This window comes from Nerophis ophidion, linkage group LG26, assembly GCF_033978795.1.
Source record: "Nerophis ophidion isolate RoL-2023_Sa linkage group LG26, RoL_Noph_v1.0, whole genome shotgun sequence".
In the NCBI taxonomy this organism is placed as follows: Eukaryota; Metazoa; Chordata; class Actinopteri; order Syngnathiformes; family Syngnathidae; genus Nerophis; species Nerophis ophidion.
The window spans coordinates 11,798,121-11,822,601 of NC_084636.1; the positions used below are offsets into that span (position 1 = coordinate 11,798,121).

Below are 24,481 nucleotides of genomic sequence, written 5' to 3' on the forward strand. Positions count from 1 at the left end.
ATATATATATATATATATAAACTGATTTTCTTTACCCAATGCAGACCCCCGAGTCCAAAAGTTTGGGGACCCCTGTTTTAACCTATAAACACACAGAAATACTCCAGGAGGCTCTTTTAGGTTAGCGCCTGCTACACGGCCTACCTTGTGAGGCTTATACGACTAGGTTATAATCCATTACATTTCAAAGTGGATTTACATATTTTACACAAATGAGTGTCTATTTGCAAATGTGTGTGTGTGTGTGTGTGTGTGTGTGTGTGATGCTCATCTTCAAAAATGAAAGAAAACCCAGACGGTTTCTTCTATCCTGCAGACAAAGCAGTGTTACTTTTTACTGTGTCCTCCAATTGCGTGCATTTGAATCCGTTCGTACATCCAAACTATTGTCAACGTTGGCCGAAAGTTGACGCTCGGCGACATTTGGTACACGGCTGACCCCGAATCGAGACGCCAGGCCGCCTGCAGCTACACACGAGTTCATGTGGAGGTATATATACCAAACCTCTTCAGGCTTCTTTGATTGCAGGCTGCAGCCTTGATGAGGACGAAGGGAAGAGACGCCGCAGACGGCCGGACTCTTCAAAATAAAAGCGCACAGCGGGGGCTGCACTGTACGTGTGTATTTGTTAAAGGCCTACTGAGACCCACTACTACCGACCACTCAGTCTGATAGTTTATATATCAACGATGAAATATTAACATTGCAACACATGCCAATACGGCCGGTTTAGTTTACTAAATTTCAATTCTTAATTTTCGCGGGAAGTATCCTGTTGAAAACGTCAGTAAGATGACGCGTTTGTAGCGGACATTTTTTTCCAGCCCGATCCCAGCTATAAGTAGTCTGCTTTAATCGCATAATTACACAGTATTCTGGACATCTGTGTTGCTGAGACGTCAAAGAAGAAAGCTGTAGGTGGGAAGCGGTGTATTGCAGCTGCCTTTAGCAACACGAACACAGCCGGTGTTTCTTTGTTTACATTCCCGAATGTGAAGCTTCACTATTGAAGAGAGCGGTCAAACGAACATGGTTCCCGACCACATGTCAACCTGCAGGTTTCGGTGAGACAATTGTGGTAATAAGTCGGCTCTTACCGTAGACATGAGCGGAGCTTGCGTCCTTCCTCATGCACCTGTCAAAGAGGCAGCTGCGTGGCTTACCTCGGAGACACTGGCGGTCACCACCCCCCTCCAACTTTCAGGTACGACCATATAATCTCACTACAACACTAGTAACACGATAAACAGATAAGGGATTTTCCAGAATAATCCTAGTAAATGTGTCTAATAACATCTGAATCGTTTCCCACTGCCCTGTCTTTTTTTTCTTCTAGTCCTTCACTCTCACAATCCTCATCCACAAATCTTTCATCCTTGCTCAAATTAATGTGAAAATCGTCGCTTTCTCGGTCCGAATGGCTCTCGCTGCTGGTGGCCATGATTGTAAACAATGTGAGGATGTGAGGAGCTCCACATCCCGTGACGTCACGCACTTATATAGTGCTTGTGACGTCATTGGTTGGAGGGGACATATTAGCCCAGCACCACACACGGTAAAAGTCGTCTCTTTTCATCGCATAATTACACAGCAATTTGGACATCTGTGTTGCTGAATCTTTTGCAATTTGTTCAATTAATAATGGAGACGTCAAAGAAGAATGAGGTTGGTGGAAAGTGGTGGATTGCAGCTGCCTTTAGCAACCGAAACACAGACGGTGTTTCTTTAATTGTTGTGAAGTTTTAAAACAGAGCGGTCAAGCGAACATGATTCTCTACCACGTCAACCTATTGTGATATTAAGTCGGCTCTTACCGGAGACTTGAGTGGATTATGCGACCTCCTCCTGTAGCTGTCAAAAAGGCAGGTGTGATCTTGGTTCCTCCATTGGCTTCTCTCAGAGACACTGGCGTTCACCGCAAACCTCCGACTTTCAGGTATGACTTTATAATCTCACTAAAACACTATTAACACAATAAGCAGATAAGGGATTTTCCAGAATTATCCTAGTAAATGTGTCTAATAACATCTGAAACGCTCCCACTGCCGCCGCCAGGAACCATCGCCTTTTTTTCTGTGTGCTTCACTCTAACTTTCCTCATCTACGAATCTTTCTTCCTCGCTCAAATTAATGCGAAAATCGTTGCTTTCTCGGTCCGAATCGCTCTCGCTGCTGGTGGCCATGATTGTAAACAATGTGAGGATGTGAGGACCTCCACAACCCGTGACATCACGCGCACATCGTCTGCTACTTCCGGTAAAGGCAAGGCTTTTTTAAATAGCGACCAAAAGTTGCAAACTTTATCATGGATGTTCTCTATTAAATCCTTTCAGTAAAAATATGGCAATATCGCGCAATGATCAAGTATGACACATAGAATGGACCTGCTATCCCCTTTTAAATAAGAAAATCTAATTTCAGTAGGCGTTTGATTCTAAACATTTCTTCACAAAAAAAGAAACCTTTAACATCAATATTTATGCTTTCTGTCTTGCCTCCGGTGAGGGCGGTTGCATTTTTTTTCTCCTCCTGTCTTTTCCTTGCTTGCTCTCTTTGTCTTGTCTAAACTTTTTTGAAGCCTCTGTCTTTGCGCTCTCCTCCAAATCCCTGAGGAATCTCAAAGATCGACGCTTTTGACTTCCCTCCCTCCTAAACGACACCCGGAAGTAGAACTTTGCTTGCATTGAATGCAGAACGACCCTTTCACCCAAAGACTATGGGCATATATACAAACACACTACCCACCCCCACCCAACGCCTTCACCTCCGCTTAACCCCCCCCCCCCCCCCCTCTGTCGCGAGTTGTTATGATTATATGTAATATGTTTATGTGTGCTATGGCAAATTAGGTTTTTTCCCTTGGACTCAGTCTGGACCCCTTCCCGTGGGTTCAGCCTTTGATTGATATTTTTTTTTTTACTCTACCCCCTTTTCCCAATATCACCTTTTTCCCACCTTTTTTAAGGAGCGCCGTAAAAATGGCTGATCCGTTGGCGGTCCCGTCTTGTTTCCCTGTAACGTATGTCTCCTCTTAGTGGGACTGTGCCGAAAATCTAATTTTCAGTTCTTATTAAAAAATTGACAATAAAATAATCTTGAATGGAACATGTCCACAAAAAATCTACACCGAATATTGCGCTGTTGCATTTATTTTCAGTTTATGAACTTACATTCATATTTTGTTGTATTATTCAATAAATATATTTATAAAGGATTTTTGAATTGTTGCTATTTTTAGAATATATTCAAAAAATCTCACGTACCTTCAAGTACCCCCAGGGGTACACGTACCCCCATTTGAGAACCACTGCCTTATAAAAATGTCGAGTTATAATTTTAAATGTGGGGTTTTCAATAACACAGGGGTGTCCAAACTTTTTCCACTGAGGGCAGCACATGGAAAAATTCAAACAAGTGGGGGCTATTTTGATATTTTTCATTTTCAAATCATAACACAATATATGGATTTTTATTTTTATTTATTTTTTTTTACTTTTAGGGCTCCAGGTGACCATAAAGGGTCTCAGTCATTACTGCTAATAAAACTTCAGGTTGATATGAGGCAAACAAAAAAAAAAAAAAAGATTGTATGCCTTGTTTGTCAAAGACAACTTGTTTTTTTATAGTAAAACTGAAATATGCAGTTTTTTGTTATTTGAGCCATAAAAGATCAATAATGCAGGACACCGTTGATTTTAATTCATTATTAAATTTGAGTAATCACAGTGTAAAGACAATTAAAATCCCATTAAATATAATTGGGATCCAAAAGGTGCCCCACTCAAAGTGATACAATTGTATTAGTTTTTTTTTTTTTTACTTTCAACATTTTAGTCACAAGATCGACTTCAGATATATCTGTCGATTTTACATTTGAACTATTATTTTTGTTTGTTTTAAAGAAAACTGTGATGTTTTTATATGCAATATATGCAATATTTTGTCCACATAAAACATTTTAAAGTGACATTTTTCAAGAAATTGGAGCCTTGAAAATAACTCATAGCATTGATTTTTTTTTTTTTTGTCTTTTTTTTTTAGCAATGGCAAAAACAGAAAAAAGAAAACAAAAGAAAAAAAAACTGCCTGCAAGGCAGCTTTGGGTCAACATTGCAACTTTTTCTCGTTAGATTTAACATCATTCCACTTTTTAAAAATGATTTTAAAAAATGTTGCAATATCATTTCCAGAATGTGTGGCAGGCCGGTAAGCAATTTTTAACAAATAAAAGGTAGACATATGTTTACTATTTTATTTAAGGACTTAATTGCAATAACAAACATATGTTTAATAATCACTAAGATTTTTGGTTAAAATAAAGCCAATAATGAATTTTTTTGTGGTCCCCTTTTATTTAGAAAAGTACCGAAAAGCATCAAAAAATATTTTAGTACCGGTACAACACTAATGCACATGAGTGAACATATAAAATGTAAATGTGTCACGATTGTAGCCGAAGGCTGATTTCCATCCATTGCAAAGAAACAAGTCTCAATAATTCAGCGTTATAGTGACTTGTATTTATTCTTGCTGCAGTATTAATCTGGCGAAAGTGGAAAGCTTGCATTAAACCGGTCGGTGGTGCAAAAAAAAAAAGGTTAAGCACCCCGGATACAGGAGGATCTTTGGCGACTTATCAATTATTCTCTGTCATAACCCCACCAGGGATCAGACATTTGTCACGCCCTGCCGGACCGAAATAGTTTTGAGGGGTTTATTTTGTACGGACGGCCGTGTGAGTTTATGCATTAATCCCCTGACTCTCGGAACTGATGGACAAAATGCGCTGGAAACCAACAGGAAGTTGGACGCAGCAGCGTTGTAGTGAAGCATCTCAGAGGAGACACCTAGAGTGCCTTTTTTTGTTCAACTGGCGGCCCGCGCATACTTGCCAACCTCTCCCCAGAACCACCCAGGACAAATTTTCTCCCGAAAATCTCCCAAAATTCAGGCGGAGCTGGAGGCCACGACCCCTCCAGCTCCACGCGGACCCGAGTGACGTGTCGACAGCCTGTTTTCACGTCCGCTTTCCCACAATATAAACAGAGTGCCTGCCCAATGATGTTATAACTATAGAATGATTGAGGGCGAGTTCATGGTTTCTTATGTGGGTTTATTGTTAGGGAGTTTCATAAACTTCCTCCCAGGGCGGCAACAACACACAACAACAGCAGTCACGTTTTCGTCTACCGTAAAGCAATTCGTCTGCCGTGAACAGCAATGTTGTGACACTCTTAAACAGGACAATACTGCCATCTACTGTGCATGCATATGTGACAATAACATCTATGGCTTTTAGAGCAGCGGTTCTCAACCTTTTTTCAGAGATGTACCCCCTGTGAACATTTTTTTTTAATTCAAGTACCCCCTAATCAGAGTAAAGCATTTTTAGTTGAAAAACAAAAAAAGTAAAATACAGCACTATGTCATCAGTTTCTGATTTATTAAATTGTATAACAGTGCAAAATATTGCTCATTTGTAGTGGTCTTTCTAGAACTATTTGGAAAAAAAGATATAAAAAGAACTAAAATCTTGTTGAAAAATAAACAAGTGATTCAATTATATATAGATATTTCTACACATGCTGCGATGAGTTGGCGACTTGTCCAGGGTGTAACCCGCCTTCCGTCCGATTGTAGCTGAGATAGGCACCAGCGCCCCCCGCGACCCCAAAGGGACTAAGCGGTAGAAGAATGGATGGATGGATAGCTGTAAACATACTCCTCCCCTCTTAACCACGCCCCAAACAACAACCCGCCCCCAACCTCGTCCCTTGCCCAACCCCCGACCTCCCGAAATCGGAGGTCTCAAGGTTGGCAAGAATGCTATAAAGTGCACTTAAAATCCTTGTTTTTTCTCAAAATTTGACAGTGTGACTTATTCGGAATAATTCTGGTTTTGCTTACCGACCTCCAAGCAATTTAAATTGGTACATGATGTAATGATAAGTGTCACCAGTAGATGGCAGTCACACATAAGAGATACTCAAGTAAACAACACCGACATTGCATATGTTCCATTGATAATAGAGAACATTACATATTACAATCCATCAAAATGTTTTACTGTTAAAGTACCAATGATTGTCACACACACCAGGTGTGGCGAAATCATTCTCTGCATTTGACCCATCACCCATGTTCACCCCCCGAGAGGTGAGGGGAGCAGTGAGCAGCAGCGGTGGCCGTGCCAGGGAATCATTTTTGGTGATTTAAGCCCCAATTCCAACCCAAGCAGGGAGGTAAAAGGTCCCATTTATTTAGTCTTTGGTATGACTCGGCCGGAGTTCGAACTCACAACCTTCCGATCTCAGGGCGGACACTCTAAGTAGGACTTTGGTAAGCTATGAAGCCGCACCGCTTGATGGATTGTGCCGTGCTTCAAGATAGGAGTATTATTATGGTGTGTGTATAAGGTAAGACATATTATCCGGCGTTTTGTTTCGAAACATAATGCAAAAGCAACTTTTCTTACCTTCTGGCGCCTGCTGATCTGTGTTTGGGATCTGCATAATTAATCCTCCTTTGTAGTCCGTGTGGACACCGTAGTTGATAAGCTTCTACTTTTCCTTTATCTTCTTGTTATGGGACATTCATCCTCCGCTGTTGCCATTTCTAATATAAAGTAGTGTAAAGTTCACACCTGGGTGAAGTCTTGTCTGAGTTTCGTCTGGTTTCATGCTTTTGTCATTTCCTGTTTTATTTTGTAGGATGACGAGACATTTATACACATGAGGGAGGGTGACACAGGTGGGCACAATCAGACAATCGGGAAAGACGTCAGACCAGTGATACAGGAGGAAGGGCAAGTGATCTGAAACGTGAGGAAGAGTCAGCATTTCAAAATAAAACAGGAAATGACAAAACAACTTGAAACCAGACGAAACTCAGACAAGACTTGGGCTGCTGCCCCCGCGAACCGACCTCGGATAAGCAGAAGAAGATGGATGGATGGATAAAATGAAGCATGCGGACCTGTGATTAATGAAAATTTAAATTGCTCTGATTAAATATCTATATATACATACATACATATATATATATATATATATATATATACATATCTATATACATTCATATATATATATGTATATATATATACATATATATATATATGTGTATTGGCTGGGGACATCTCTGCGCTGCTGATCCGCCTCCGCTTGGGATGGTTTCCTGCTGGCTTCGCTGTGAACGGGACTCTCGCTGCTGTGTTGGATCCGCTTTGGACTGGACTCTCGCGACTGTGTTGGATCCATTGTGGATTGAACTTTCACAGTATCATGTTAGACCCGCTCGACATCCATTGCTTTCCTCCTCTCTAAGGTTCTCATAGTCATCATTGTCACCGACGTCCCACTGGGTCATTATTGTCACCGATGTCCCACTGGGTGTGAGTTTTCCTTACCCTTATGTGGGCCTACTGAGGATGTCGTGGTGGTCTGTGCAGCCCTTTGAGACACTAGTGATTTAGGGCTATATAAGTAAACATTGATTGATTGATTGATGTATATATATATACATACATATATATGTATAGATATATATATATGTCTATATATACACATATATACACACACACACATTATATATATATATGTATATATATATATATATGTACATACATATATATATATATGTATAGATATATATATATATATATGTGTGTATAGATACGCACGCACATATACACACACATATATATATATATACATACATATATATATGTATATATACACACACATATATATATATATATACACACACATATACATACATACAGACATACATACATATATATCTATATCTATATCTATATCTATATATATATATATATATATATCTATATATATATATATATATATATATCTATATATATATATATATATATCTATATATATATATATATATATATATCTATATATATATATATATATATCTATATATATATATATATATATGTCTTGATTGGATTATCCAGAGAATAGTGCTCGATACCGTGGTAGAGCGCAATATGTAGGTGTGGGAAAAATCACAAGACTACTTCATCTCTACAGAACTGTTTCATGAGGGGTTCCCTCAATCATCTATATATATATATATATATATATATATATACATACATACATACATACATACAGGACTGTCTCAGAAAATTAGAATATTGTGATAAAGTCCTTTAATTTCTGTAATGTAAAAATGTCATAAATTGTGGATTTATTACACATCAACTGAAATATTGCAAACCTTTTATTATTTAAATATTGCTGATTATGGCATACAGCTTAAGAAAACTCAAAAATCCTATCTCAAAAAATTAGAATATTCCCTGAGAACCAAGTAAAAAAGCTGTATGCCATAATCAGCAATATTAAAATAATAAAAGGCTTGCAATATTTCTGTTGATGTGTAATGAATTCAGAATGTATGACATTTTCATGTTTTTAGTTGCATTACAGAAAATAAAAGGACTTTATCACAATATTCTAATTTTCTGAGACAGTCCTGTATATATATATATATATATATATATATATATATATATATATATATATGTAATCAGAGCAATTTCAATTTTGATTAATCAACAGGTTATCGCCCGCATGCGTCATTTTATCCATCCATCCATCCATCTTCTTCCGCTTATCTGAGGTCAGGTCGCGGGGGCAGCAGCCTAAGCAGGGAAGCTCAAACTTCCCTATCCCCAGCCACTTCGTCCATCTCTTCCCGGGGGATCCCGAGGCATTCCCAGGCCAGCCGGGAGACATAGTCTTCCCAACATGTCCTGGGTCTTCCCTCTGGCCTCCTACCAATTGGTCGTGCCCTAAACACCTCCCGAGGGAGGCGTTCTAGTGGCATCCTGACCAGATGCTCGAACCACCTCATTTGGCTCCTCTTGATGTGGAGGAGCAGCGGCTTTACTTTGAGCTCCTCACCCTATCTCTAAGGGAGAACCCCGCCACCCGGCACAGGAAACTCATTTCGGCCGCTTGTACCCGTGATTTTGTCCTTTCGGTCATAACCCAAAGCTCATGACCATAGGTGAGGATGGGAACATAGATCGACCGGTAAATTGAGAGCTTTGCCTTCCGAGTCAGCTCCTTCTTCACCACAATGGATCGATACGGCGTCCGCATTACTGAAGACGCCACCTGTCGATCTCACGATCCACTTTTCCCTCACTTGCATAATTTTAATTAATTAAAAAAAAAAGTGGCCTTCTGAAAAGCCTACTGAAATGAAATGTTCTTATTCAAACGGGGATAGCAGGTCCATTCTATGTCATACTTGATCATTTTGCCATATTGCCATATTTTTGCTGAAAGGATTTAGTAGAGAACATCCACGATAAAGTTCGCAACTTTTGGTCACTAATAAAAAAGCCTTGCCTGTACCGGAATCATGGCCACCAGCAGCGAGAGCGATTCGGACCGAGAAAGTGACGATTTCCCCATTAATTTGAGTGAGGATAAGAGATTTGTGGATGAGGAAAGTGAGAGTGAAGGACTAAAAAGTAAGAAAAAAAAGACGAGGCTATTAGACACACTTACTAGGATAATTCGGGAAAATCCCTTATCAGTTTATTGTGTTACTATTGTTTTAGTGAGATTATATGGTCGTACCTGAAAGTCGGAGGGGTGTGGTGACCACCAGTTTCTCTGAGGGAAGCTACGTTTCTCGACGAAGCAAAGCGAAGGCAGCCGTTGGGGCCGGGCTGAGATATTTTTTTCCCCCTCCTCCAAGGTGGAAGCATCCCGTGTTCGGGGGCGGCCGGTCGAAGGAGGCAAGAGAGTCCGCAGCTGCCTCTTTGACAGGTGCACGAGGAACGACGAAAGCTCTCCGCTCATGTCTAAGGTAAGATCCGACTTTATACCGCCGACTTTATACCACCATTTTCTCACCGAAACCTGCCGGTTGACACGTGGTAGGGAACCATGTTCGCTTGACTACTCTGTTCCATAGTAAAGCTTCACCGTCATCTTTTGGGAATGTAAACAACGAAACAAGGAAACACCGGCTGTTTGTGTTGCTAAAGGCTTAAAGTCGGCCGCAATACACCGCTTCCTACCTACATCTTTCTTCTTTGACGTCTCCATTATTAATTGAACAAATTGCAAAAGATTCCGCAACACAGATGTCCAGAATACTGTGGAATTATCCGATTAAAGCAGGCGACTTATAGCTGGGATCGGGGCTGGAAGAAAATGTCCGCTACAACCCGTAATGTCACGCGCACGCGTCATCATACCGCAACGTTTTCAACAGGATACTTGGCGCGAAATTTAAAATTGCAATTTAGTAAACTAACAAGGCCGTATTGGCATGTGTTGCAATGTTAATATCATCCATCCATCCATCCATTTTCTACCGCTAATTCCCTTTCGGGGTCGCGGGGGGCGCTGGCGCCTATCTCAGCTACAATCGGGCGGAGGGCAGGGTACACCTTGGACAAGTCGCCACCTCATCGCAGGGCCAACACAGATAGACAGACAACATTCACACTCACATTCACACACTAGGGCCAATTTAGTGTTGCCAATCAACCTATCCCCAGGTGCATGTCTTTGGAATCAATGTTTATTTATATAGCCCCAAATCACAAATGTCTCAAAGGACTGCACAAATCATTACGACTACAACATCCTCGGAAGAACCCACAAAAGGGCAAGGAAAACTCACACCCAGTGGGCAGAGAGAATTCACATCCAGTGGGACGCCAGTGACAATGCTGACTATGAGAAACCTTAGAGAGGACCTCAGATGTGGGCAACCCCCCCTCTCTAGGGGACCGAAAGCAATGGATGTCGAGCGGGTCTAACATGATACTGTGAAAGTTCAATCCATAGTGGCTCCAACACAGCCGCGAGAGTTCAGTTCAAGCGGATCCAAGACAGCAGCGAGAGTCCCGTCCACAGGAAACCATCTCAAGCGGATCAGCAGCGCAGAGACGTCCCCAACCGATACAGGCGAGCGGTCCATCCTGGGTCCCGACGAGCGGTCCATCCTGGGTCTCGACTCTGGACAGCCAGTACTTCATCCATGGTCATCGGACCGGACCCCCTCCACAAGGGAGGGGGGGGTATAGGAGAAAGAAAAGAAGCGGCAGATCAACTGGTCTAAAAAGGAGGTCTATTTAAAGGCTAGAGTATACAGATGAGTTTTAAGGTGAGACTTAAATGCTTCTACTGAGGTAGCATCTCGAACTGTTACCGGGAGGGCATTCCAGAGTACTGGAGCCCGAACGGAAAACGCTCTATAGCCCGCAGATTTTTTTTGGGCTCTAGGAATCACTAATAAGCCGGAGTCTTTTGAACGCAGATTTCTTGCCGGGACATACGGTACAATACAATCGGCAAGATAGGCTGGAGCTAGACCGTGTAGTATTTTATAGTAAGTAGTAAAACCTTAAAGTCACATCTTAAGTGCACAGGAAGCCAGTGCAGGTGAGCCAGTACAGGCGTAATATGATCAAACTTTCTTGTTCTTGTCAAAATATCTCATAATTGATATATAAACTATCAGACTGCATAGTAGTGGGCCATCAATGCTCCCTATGTGAACTCGGCGAGGCTTTTATTGTGAAGGACTACCCGGATGTGGAGTGTGCGCGCCCCCCAACGTATGCGTATTGACTTAAAAAAAGCCAAAAGAAGCGTGCGCTCCCGCCTTTTTGCGCACACTCCACGAAGGCGCACGCCGCGCGGCAGGAGGTTTCTCCAGCGTGGGCGAGGTTGTCCTCCCCCCACCCCATTTTCCCCCCTTCCTCCTTTCTCATTCCCCCAAACTTGGAAGAAAGTCCTTCAGGATGGAGGCGACGCGGCCGCAGCGCGGGTCCTTTGTCCGAACCCGGCACCTGAAGCGCGTCGCCCGGGTGCGTCATTGAACTTACCCGGTCCTTTTTTTATTTTTTTTTTATTTTTTTTCTTCTCTTTTTTTGGGCTCATCCCCGAAACCTTGCCGGTGCGTCCACGATGCTCGGGGCGCCCCGCTGACAATGGGCGTGTTGGCGGAGTACAACTCCAGCGGCAACTTGACCCCGGCGGTGTCCGAGGCGGGCACGGTGCTCCCGGGCTACCTGGCGCTGCTGGTGTCGGTGCTGATGGTGACGCTGGTGGTCACGGTGGTGGCGGGGAACGCGCTGGTCATCATGGCTTTCATTGTGGATAAATCCCTCAGAACTCAGAGCAACTACTTCTTTCTCAACCTGGCCATATCTGATTTTCTAGTGGGTGGGTTGCAGTTTCTTTGTCTCTCCTTGCTCACATTTTAGGATATTTTTTATTTTTTTTGGGCCATGCCTCCCCTCCCTACTTCAAGTCTTTTGTTCCTAGAACACTTGCAAGTACCTACAAATCAAACTATGCTGGGCAAGAAATCTTCCAAAAATACATTTTATACCCATGACTCCCCTAATAACCCCTTTTAAATTTTTTTTATTTTTCTAATTTTTTAAAATCAAGCCACTGCAGGGAACCTGATTGCATACCCACCTCACCCTGACGTGTTCTCCCCCCAGGTGCCTTCTGCATCCCGGTCTACATTCCCTACAACCTGACCGGCAGGTGGATGCTGGGTAAGGGTCTCTGCAAGGTGTGGCTGGTCATGGACTACCTGCTCTGCAGCGCTTCTGTCTTCAACATCGTCCTCATCAGTTACGACCGCTTCCTGTCCGTCACCAGAGCTGTGAGTATACAAAAAAAAAATAATAATAAGGTTGAAACTGCCATAAACATTTTTTGCGGCATCAGGCGAGCTGTTTCAAATATTTTGGCCGGACCACCTCTCAAAACAGCAGAACCTTTAAATGAGAACAAACATCCATTCTGGGACGCGGTTCATGCCTTAATTCGGAAGCCATTTCCCTCCGTGCGGAATAACACAAATCCCAGCAGGGGCAAGTCGTTGATACAACGTTGATTATACGTAAATGTCCTTTCAAAAAAACGGACTTTGAAACAACGTTGCAAAATAGTTGTGATTGTAAATTGAGACAACGTCAGATCCACGTTGGGAAATGACCACGTTTCGGAACTTGACATTGATTAAACGTCGTCAAAAAGCATGTTGTTTCAACGTTAACCCCAGGACTCAATCCAACAAGTTCTCAACATTGTTTTAATGTCTTGTTCATATCCTTTAACAAAAGCTGTATTTGTAAATTTAGAAAACGATGTTGGATCCACGTTGGAAAATGACCACATTTCAAAGGTAAAATCAATGTCAGAATCTGACATTGATTAAACGCCATCAAAAAGCATTTTTCAACATTGTATTTGTGTTGTAGAATTTTGATTCGGTAATGACCAAATTTCAATGGTCCAATTAATTTCGGAAAACAATATCGACTTGTCCAGGGTGTAACCCGCCTTCCGCCCGATTGTAGCTTAGATAGGGCCCAAGCGCCCCCCGCGACCCCGTAAGGGACAAGCGGTAGAAAATGGATGGATGGAATATCGATTAAACTTCGTCAATAAGTATGTTGTTTCAACGTTAGGTTTGAGTTGATCAACGTCAGGACATAATTCGACAAGTTCTCAACGTTGTTTTAATGTCTTGTGCATGTCCTTTAAAAAAAATTTTGCAAAATATTTGAATTTGTAAATTGAGAACGATGTCCAACGTTGGATCCACGTTGGGAAATTACCACATTTCAAAGGTCAAATCAATGTCAGAATCTGACATTGAATAAACGTCATCAAAAAGCATTTTTCAACATTGTATCTGTGTTGTAGAATTTTGGTTCTGTAATGATCAAAATTCAATGATCACATCAACGTCAGAACCCAACATTGATTAAACGTCGTCAAAAAGCATGTTGTTTCAATGTTATGTTTCAGTTGATCAATGTCAGGACTTAATCCAACAAGTTCTCAACAATGTTTTGATGTCTTGTGCATGTCTTTTAAAATAAACGTTGCAAAATAGTTTAAATTGTAAATTAAAACAACATTTCAAGGGTCGAATCCACGTCGGAACTTGACATTGATTAAACGTCGTCAAAAAGCATGTTGTTTCAACATTAACGTCAGGACTTAATCCAAAAAGTTGTCAACGTTGTTAGAATGTCTTGTTTATGTCCTTTAACACAACGTTGCAAAATAGCTGTATTTGTAAATTGAGAAAACGATGTTGGATCCACGTCGGGAAATGACCACATTTCAAAGGTCAAATCAATGTCAGAATCTGACAATCAATAAACATCATCAGAAAGCATTTTTAAACCTTGTATTTGTGTTGTAGAATTTGGATTCGGTGATGATCAAAATTCAATTATCAAATCAACGGGCAGAACCCATCATTGATTAAACGTCGTCAAAAAGCATACTGTTTCAATGTTAAATTTGAGTTGATCAATGTCAGGACTTAATCCAACAAGTTTTGTGCATGTTCTTTAAAAACAAACGTTACAAAATAGTTGAATTTGTAAATTGAGATAACGTTGATGCCCAACGTTGGATCCATGTTGGGTAATGACCACATTTTAAAGGTCAAAACGATGTCACACATTGACATTGAATAAACGTTGTCAAAAAGCATGTTTCAATGTTGTATTTGTCTTGTAGAATTTTGGTTGGGGAATGACCAAATTTCAATGATCAAATCTAGGTCAGAACCTGACATTGAATAAATGTCGTCAAAAAATTTGATTACAACGTTTTTGTTGAATTTTGGTTCGGTTATGACCAAATTTCAATGGTCCAATCAATTTCGGAAAACAATATTGATAAAACTTCGTCAATAAGTATGTTGTTTCAATGTTAGGTTTGAGTGATCCACGTCAGGACATAATTCGACAAGTTCTCAACGTTGTTTTAATGTCTTGTGCATGTCCTTTAAAAATTGACTTTGAAACAATGTTGCAAAATAGTTGTGATTGTAAATTGAGACAACGTTGGATCCACGTTTGGAAAAGACCACATTTCAAAGGTCAAATCCATTTCAGAATCTGACATTGAATAAACGTCGTCAAAAGCATTTTTCAACAAAATTCAATGATCAAATCAACGCCAGAACCCAACATTGATTAAACGTCGTCAAAAAGCATGTTGTTTCAATGTTATGTTTCAGTTGATCAATGTCAGGACTTAATCCAACAAGTTCTCAACGATGTTTTGATGTCTTGTGCATGTCTTTTAAAATAAACGTTGCAAAATAGTTTAAATTGTAAATTAAGACAACATTTCAACGGTCGAATCCATGTCGGAACTTGACATTGATTAAACGTCGTCAAAAAGCATGTTGTTTCAACGTTAACGTCAGGACTTAATCCAACAAGTTGTCAACGTTGTTAGAATGTCTTGTTTATGTCCTTTAACAAAACGTTGCAAAATAGTTGTATTTGTAAATTGAGAAAACAATGTTGTATCCACGTTGGGAAATGACCACATTTCAAAGGTCAAATCAATGTCAGAATCTGACATTGAATAAACGTCATCAAAAAGCGTTTTTCAACGTTGCATTTGTGTTGTAGAATTTTGGTTTTGTAATGATCAAAATTCAATGATCAAATCAACGCCAGAACCCAACATTGATTAAACGTCGTCAAAAAGCGTGTTTCAACGTTAAGGTCAGGACTTATTCCAACAAGTTCTCAACGTTGTTGGAATGTCTTGTTCATATCCTTTAACAAAACTTTACAAACAGTTGTATTTGTAAATTGAGAAAACGTCGTCAAAAAATTTGATTTCAACGTTTTTGTTGAATTTTTGTTCGGTAATGACCAAATGTCAATTGTCCAATCAATTTCGTAAAATAATATTTATTAAACTTCGTCAATAAATATGTTGTTTCAACGTTAGGTTTGAGTTGATCAACGTCAGGAGATAATTCGACAAGTTCTCAACGTTGTTTTAATGTCTTTTGTATGTGCTTTAAAAATTGACTTTGAAACAATGTTGCAAAATAGTTGTGATTGTAAATTGAGACAACGTTGGATCCACGTTGGGAAATGACCACATTTCAAATCAATGTCAGAATCTGACATTGAATAAACGTCATCAAAAGCATTTTTCAACGTTGTATTTGTCTTGTAGAATTTTGGTTTGGTAATGATCAAAATTCAATGAACAAATCAATGCCAGAACGTAACATTGATTAGACGTCATCAAAAAGCATGTTGTTTCAACGTTAGGTTCGAGTTGATCAACGTCAGGACTTAATCCAACAAGTTTTCATCGTTGTTTTAATTTATTGTGCATGTCCTTTAAAAAAAAAAAAAAAAGTTGCAAAATAGTTGAAATTGTATATTCAGACAACGTTGATGTCCAACGTTGGATCCATGTCGGGAAATGACCACATTTCAAAGGTCAAAATAATGTAAGAATCTAACATTGAATAAACGTAATCAAAAGCATTTTTCAACGTTGTATTTGTCTCGTAGAATTTTGGTTCGGTAATGAACAAAATTCAATGATCAAATCAACGTCAGAACCCAACATTGATAAAACGTCGTCAAAAAGCATAATGTTTCAATGTTAAGTTTGAGTTGATGTTCTCAACAAGTTCTCAACGATGTTTTGATGTCTTGAGCATGTCCTTTAAAAAAAACGTTGCAAAATAGTTGAAATTGTAAATTGAGACATTGTTGGATCCGCGTTGGGAAATGTCCACATTTCAATGGTCAAATCGATTTCATATCTTGACATTGAATAAACATTGTCAAAAAGCATGTTTCAACGTTATATCTGTGTTGTAGAATATCGGTAGGGAAATAATATCGGTAGGGAAATGACCACAATTCAATGGTCAAATCAAGGTCAGAACCCATCATTGATTAAACGTTGTCAAAAAGTATGTTCTTTCAACGATATGTTTAAGTTGATCACCGTCAGGACCTAATTCAACAAGTTCTCAACATTGTTTTAATGTCTTGTGCATTTCCTTTAAAAAAATTCTTTGAAATACCTTCGCAAAATAGTTGTGATTGTAAATTGAGACAACGTTGGATCCACGTTAGGAAATGACCACATTTCAAAGGTCAAATCAATGTCAAAATCTGACATTGAATGATGTCATCAAAAGCATTTTTCAACGTTATATTTGTCTTATAGAATTTTGGTTCCGTAATGATCAAAGTAATAATCAAATCAATGCCAGAATCCAACATTGATTAAACGTAGTCAAAACGCATGTTTCAACGTTAGGTTCGAGTTAACCAACGTCAGGACCTAATCTAACAAGTTCTCAACGTTGTTTTAATGTCTTGTGCATGTCCTTGAAAACAACTTTGCAAATTTTGAAATTATAAATTGAGACAACGTTGATGTCCAATGTTGGATCCACGTTGGGAAATGACCACATTTCAATGGTCAAAGCGATTTCACAACTTGGCATGTCATAAACGTTGTCAAAAAGCATGTTTCAACGTTGTATTTGTGTTCTAGAATATTGGTGGGGAAATTACCACAATTCAATGATCAAATCAAGGTCAGAACCCATCAACGTCAGGACATAATTCAGCAAGTTCTCAAAGTTGTTTTAATGTCTTGTGCATGTCCTTTGAAAATTGACTTTGAAACAATGTTGCAAAATAGTTTTGATTGTAAATTAAGACAACGTTGGATCCACGTTGGGAAATGACCACATTTCAAAGGTCAAATCAATGTCAAAATTTGACATTGAATAAACGTTATCAAAAAGCATGTTTTAACGTTGAGTTTGTGTTGCAGAATATTGGTTGAGATATGACCACATTTCAATGTCGGAAACTGACATTGAATAAATGTCATCAAAAAGTATGTTGTTTTAACGTTGTATTTGGGTTGTAGAATTTTGTTTCGTTAATGATCAAAATTCAATGATCAAATCAACGCCAGAACCCAACGTTGATTAAATGTCGTCAAAAACCATGTTGTTTCAACGTTAGGTTTGATTTAACCAACGTCAGGACCTAATCTAACAAGTTCTCAACGTTGTTTTAATGTCTTGTGCATGTCCTTTACTTTAAAACAACATTGCATATTTTGAAATTATAAATTGAGACAACGTCGATGTCCAATGTTGGATCCACGTTGGGATATGACCACATTTCAATGGTCAAATCCACGTCACAATTTGACATTGAATAAACATCATCAAAAAGTATGTTGTTTTAACGTTGTATTTGGGTTGTAGAATTTTGGTTCGTTAATGATCAAAAATCAATGATCAAATCAACGCCGGAACCCAACGTTGATTAAATGTCGTCAAAAACCATCTTGTTTCAACGTTAGGTTCGAGTTAACCAACATCAGGACCTAATCCAACAAGTTCTCAATGTTGTTTTAATGTATTGTGCATGTCCTTTAAAACAACATTGCATATTTTGAAATTATAAATTGAGACGACGTCGATGTCCAATGTTGGATCCACGTTGGGAAATGACCACATTTCAATGGTCAAATCCATGTCACAATTTGACATTGAATAAACGTAGTCAAAAAGCATGTTTCATCGTTGTATTTGTGTTGTAGAATTTTGGTTGGGATATGACGATGTTGGATCCACGTTGGGAAATGACCACATTTCAAAGGTCAAATCAATGTCAGAACCTGACATTAAATAAAAGTCGTCAAAAAGTATGTTATTTCAACGTACGTGTGTTGTTGAATTTTGGTTTGGTAATGACCAAATTTTAATAGTCAAATCAACGTCAAAACTTGATATTGAATAAACGTAGTCAAAAAGCAAATTGTTTCAACGTTAGGTTCGAGTTGTCAAGACTTAATCCAACAAGTTCTCAACGTTGATTTAATGTCTTGTGGATGTCCTTAAAAAAAAAAAAAACATTGCAAAATAGTTGAAATTGTAAATTCAGACAACGTTGATGTCCAACGTTGGATCCACGTTGGGAAATGACCACATTTCAATGGTCAAATCAAGGTCAGAACCTGACATTGAATAAATGTTGTCAAAAAGCATGTTTCATTGTTATATTTGTTTTGAAGAATATTGGTTGGGAAATGACCACAATTCAATGGTCCAGTCAAGGTCAGAACCCATCATTGATTAAACGTTGTCAAAAATCATGTTGTTTCAATGTTATATTTAAGTTGATCAACATTAGGGCCTAATTCAACAAGTTATCAACATTGTTTTAATGTCTTGTGCATGTCTTTTAAAAATTGCAAAATAGTTGTAATTGTAAATTTAGACAACGTTGCATCCACATTGGGAAATGACCACATTTCAATGGTCAAATCCACATCAGAACCTGACATTGAATAAACATCATCAAATAGCATTTTTGAACGTTGTATTTGTGTTATAAAATGTTGGTTCGGTAATTATCAAAATTCAATGGTCAAATCAACGTCAGAACCCAACATTGATTAAAAGTAATCAAAAAGCATGTAGTTTCAACGTTAGGTTTTAGTTGATCAAGGTCAGGACTTAATTAAACAAGTTCTCAACGCTGTTTTAATGTCTTGTGCATGTCCTTTATAAAAAATGTTGCAAAATAGTTGAAATTGTAAATTGAGACAACGTTGATGTCCAACGTTGGATCCACGTTGGGAAATTACCACATTTTAATTGTCAAATCCATGTCAGAACCTGACATTTAATGAACGCGGTCAAAAAGCATGTTTCAACGTTGTATTTGTGTTGTAGAATATTGATTGAGATATGACTAAATTTAAATGGTCAAATCAACGTCAGAACCTGACATTGGATAAACGTCAAAAAGCATGTTTCAACCTATTTGTGTTGTAGAATTTTAGTTGGGAAATGCCCATATTTCAATGGTCCAATCAAGGTTAGAATCCACCAACGTTATGGCGGTCATTATAGAGTATTGGTTGAGATATGACCACATTTCAATGGGTCACATCAACATCGCAATCTGGCATTGAATAAACGTCGTCAAAAAGTATGTTGTTTCAACATTTTAATGGAGTTGTGGAATTTTGGTTTGGTAATGACCAAATTTCAATGGTCAAATCAACGTCAGAACCCAACATTGATTAGACGTTATCAAAAAGTATGTTGTTTCAACGTTGTGTTCAAGTTGATCAACGTCAGGACCTAATTCAACAAGTTCTCAACATTGTTTTAATGTCTTGTGTCTGCTGGATAGCTTCTTTTTACACTTGTATGACAATCAAAGATGTCAAAAAGTGCAACAAATGCGACAAGTCATCTATGCGTTATGCCGTTGTGTTTTTAAACTTTACCGTTGTACTGTAACATGATCAGTACCAGGTTCAAACAACATTGGGAACTTGTTAAATTAGGTCCTGACGTTGATCAACTTGAACATGACGTTGAAACAACATGCTTTTTGATAACGTCTAACCATTGAAATTTGGTCATTACCAAACCAAAATTCCACAACTCAATTACAACGTTGAAACAGCATTCTTTTTGACGACGTTTATTCAATGCCAGATTGTGATGTTGATGTGACCCATTGAAATATGGTCATATCTCAACCAATAATCTATAATGACCGCCATAACCACAACACCAGGGGGAGCTCCACAGACCACTTTAAACCAAGATTCCGATCTAACAAATGTCTTAACTCATTCTCTTTCTATGCCACATCAATGTGGAATGCACTCCCAACAGGTGTAAAAGTAAGTGCATCTCTATCCTCCTTCAAAACCGCTCTAAAACAACACCTTCAGGCAACTTCAACACTTTAGTAATACCCTCCTCCATTCGCATCCCATCTCCCCGGATTGTAAATAACCTAATGTAAATAATCAAATGTATTTCTAATGTATTTACTTGTTCTTATGCTATCTGAACTCACTATGTTCTCTGCTGGCTGTACATATCCTACTAAGTAAGACCTACACTGTTTCAATGTCCATTTCTCTGTTGATGCAATTGTTGATGACTGAAGTACTGATATCAACCAAAGCTCCTCATCCCACCCCCCGGATTGTAAATAATGTAAATAATTCAATGTATATACTATGATCAATAACCTGTGTGATGACTGTATTATGATGATAGTATATATATTTGTACCATGAATTAATTAACGTGGACCCCGACTTAAACAAGTTGAAAAACGTATTGGGGTGTTACCATTTAGTGGTCAATTGTACGGAATATGTACTGAACTGTGCAATCTACTAATACATGTTTCAATCAATCAATCAATCAATCATAACACAAATACAACGTTGACAAATGCTTTTGACGACGTTTATTCAATGTCAGGTACTGACATTGAATTGACCTTTGAAATGTGGTCATTTCCCAATATGGATCCAACATTGGACATCAAAGTTGTCTCAATTTACTAATACAACTATTTTGCAACGTTGCTTCAACGTTGTTTAAAGTCTGACGTTGATTTGACCCCTTGAATTTTGGTCATTTCCCAACTCATATTCTACAACACAAATACAACGTTGAAACAACATGCTTTTTGACGACGTTTATTCAATGTCAGGTTCTGCCATTGATTTGACCATTGAAATTGTTTTTTTTTTCCCCAATGTGGATCCAACGTTAGACATCAACGTTGACTCAATTTACCAATATAACTATTTTGCAACGTTGCTTCAACGTTGTTTAAAGTCTGACGTTGATTTGACCCTTGAATTTTGGTAAATTCCCAACCAATATTCTACAACACAAATACAACGTTGAAACATGCTTTTTGACAATGTTTATTTAATGTCAGGTTCTGACATTGATTTGACCATTGAAACGTGTTTTTTTCCCAATGTGGATCCAACATTAGACATCAATATTGTCTCAATTAACTAATACAACTATTTTGCAACATTGTTTCAACGTTGTTTGAAAGTCTGACGTTGATTTGACCATTGAAATTTGGTCATTTCCCAACCAATATTCTACAACACAAATACAACGTTGAAACAACATGCTTTTTGACGACGTTTATTCAATATCAGGTCGCGACGTTGGTCTGACTATTGAAATGTGGTCATTTCCCAACCAACAATGGATCTGACATTGGACGTCAACGTGGTCTCAATTTACAAATACAACTATTTTACAACTTAAACATTACGCTGAAACAACATGGTTTTTGACGACGTTAAATCAATGTTGGGTTCTGACGTTATTTGACCATTGAAATTTGGTCATTTCCCAACCAATATTCTACAACACAAATACAACGTTGAAACATGCATTGTGACGACGTTTATTTAATGTCAGGTTCTGACATTGATTTGACCATTGAAATCAGTTTTTTATCTCAATGTAGATCCAACATTAGACAACATTGTATCAATTTACAAATACAACTATTTAATGACATATGTATTTAATTCCAGTTGTAATTAATTACATATTTAAGTACTCAAGTCTCAAACATTAATTAAATCTTTGAATAAATAATTCAATAATTAAAATATTAAAAGTCATTAAATTTGACAATTAATATTTATATTTGTTTTTGAACATAAAGTGATACAGTCGTGGTCGAAAGTTTATGTACACTTGTAAATAGAATAGAATAGAATAGGACTTTATTATCATTATATTTGCATATAACGAGACTAAAGACTCCAACTTAAGGTGCGGTTGTGGGAACAAATATCGGGTAAAATAAATAACACAAGAGGTAATAAAGGTAAAATTAACAATTGAAATAGACAGACTACTATCCAATAAAAATAACAAGCTGTCTTGAGTTTGCAATCATTTCTACAACTCATATTTTTTTGTGATAGAGTGATTGGACCACATACTTGTTGGTCACAAAAAACATTCATGAAGTTTTTGGTTCTTTTATGAATTTATTATGGGTCTACTGAAAATGTGAGCAAATCTGCTGGGGCAAAAGTATACATACAGCAATGTTCATATTTGCTTACATGTCCCTTGGCAAGTTTCACTGCAATAAGACACTTTTGGTAGCCATCCACAAGCTTCTGCTTGAGTTTTTTTAACCACTCCTTATGACAGCATTGGTGCAGTTCAGCTAAACTTGTTTGATTTCTGACATTGACTTGTTTCTTCAGCATTGTCCACACGGTTAAGTCAGGACTATGGGAAGGCCATTCTAAAACTTTAATTCCAGCCTGATTTAGCCATTCCTTTACCACTTTTGACTTGTGTTTGGGGTCATTGTCCTGTTGGAATACCCAACTGCGCCCAAGACCCAACCTCTGTGCTGATGATTTTAAGTTGTCCTAAAGCAGGGGTCACCAACCTTTTTGAAACCAAGAGCTACTTCTTGGGTACTGATTAATGCGAAGGGCTACCAGTTTGATACACAAATAAATTGCCAGAAATAGCCAATTTGATGAATTTACCTTTAATAAATACATTTATATATATAAAAAAATGAGTATTTCTGTCCGTCATTCCGTCGTACATTTTTTTCCTTTTACGGAAGGTTTTTTGTATAGAATAAATGATGAAAAAAACACTTAATTGAACGGTTTAAAAGAGGAGAAAACACGAAAAAAAATGAAAATGAAAATTTCAAACATAGTTTATCTTCAATTTGGACTCTTTAAAATTCAACCGAAAAAAATGAAGAGAAAAACTAGCTAATTCGAATCTTTTTGAAAAAAAAAAGAAAAAAAAAAGTATGGAACATCATTAGTAATTTTTCCTGATTAAAATTGATTTTAGAATTTTGATGACATGTTTTAAATAAGTTAAAATCCAGTTTGAAATAAGATTTCAATTTGATTCTACAGATTTTCTAGAATTGCCAGAAGAAATGTTTTGAATTTTAATCGTAATACGTTTGAAGAAATATTTCACAAATATTCTTTGTTGAAAGAACAGAAGCTAAAATGAAGAATTAAATTAAAATGTATTTATTATTCTTTACAATAAAAAATATAAAAAATACTTGAACATTGATTCAAATTGTCAGGAAAGAAGAGGAAGGAATTTAAAAGGTAAAAAGGTTTATGTGTTTAAAAATCCTAAAATCATTTTTAAGGTTGTATTTTTTTCTCTAAAATTGTCTTTCTGAAAGTTATAAGAAGCAAAGTAAAAAAATAAATGAATTTATTTAAACAAGTGAAGACCAAGTCTTTAAAATATTTTCTTCGATTTTCAAATTCTATTTGAGTTTTGTCTCTCTTAGAATTAAAAATGTCAAGCAAAGCGACACCAGCTTGCTAGTAAATAATTAAAATTTAAAATAATAGAGGCAGCTCACTGGTAAGTGCTGCTATTTGAGCTATTTTTAGAAAAGGCCCGCGGGCACCACGTCGGTGACCCCTGTCCTAAAGAATTTGGAGGTAATCTTCCTTTTTAATTGTCCAATTTGCTATCTGAAAAGCACCAGTTCCATTGGCAGCAAAACAGACCCAGAGCATAATACTACCACCACCATGCTTGACAGTAGGTTTGGTGTTCCTGGGATTAAAGCACTCACCTTTTCTCTTCCAAACTAATTGCTGGGTATTGTGGCCAAACAGTTCAAATCACAGAAGTTTCCTCCAGAAGGTGTTATCTGTGTCCATGTGATGTCAGAAGCTTGCCAGAAGCTTGTGGATGGCTACCAAAAGCGCCTTATTGCAGTGAAACTTGCCAAGGGACATGTAA

At 38.1% G+C, this 24,481-nt stretch overlaps 1 protein-coding gene across 1 annotated transcript in view; it reads left to right on the forward strand.

Moving 5' to 3' along the window:
• The first annotated feature begins 11,693 nt into the window (after positions 1 to 11,693).
• Positions 11,694 to 24,481, forward strand: part of LOC133543627 (histamine H3 receptor) — a 35,248-nt gene continuing 22,460 nt past the window's right edge. The window contains exons 1-2 of the mRNA XM_061888308.1: positions 11,694 to 12,228; positions 12,516 to 12,682. Coding sequence (XP_061744292.1) covers positions 11,994 to 12,228; positions 12,516 to 12,682 — 402 coding nt within the window. The 5' untranslated portion in view covers positions 11,694 to 11,993. The remainder of the gene's footprint in view (positions 12,229 to 12,515; positions 12,683 to 24,481) is intronic.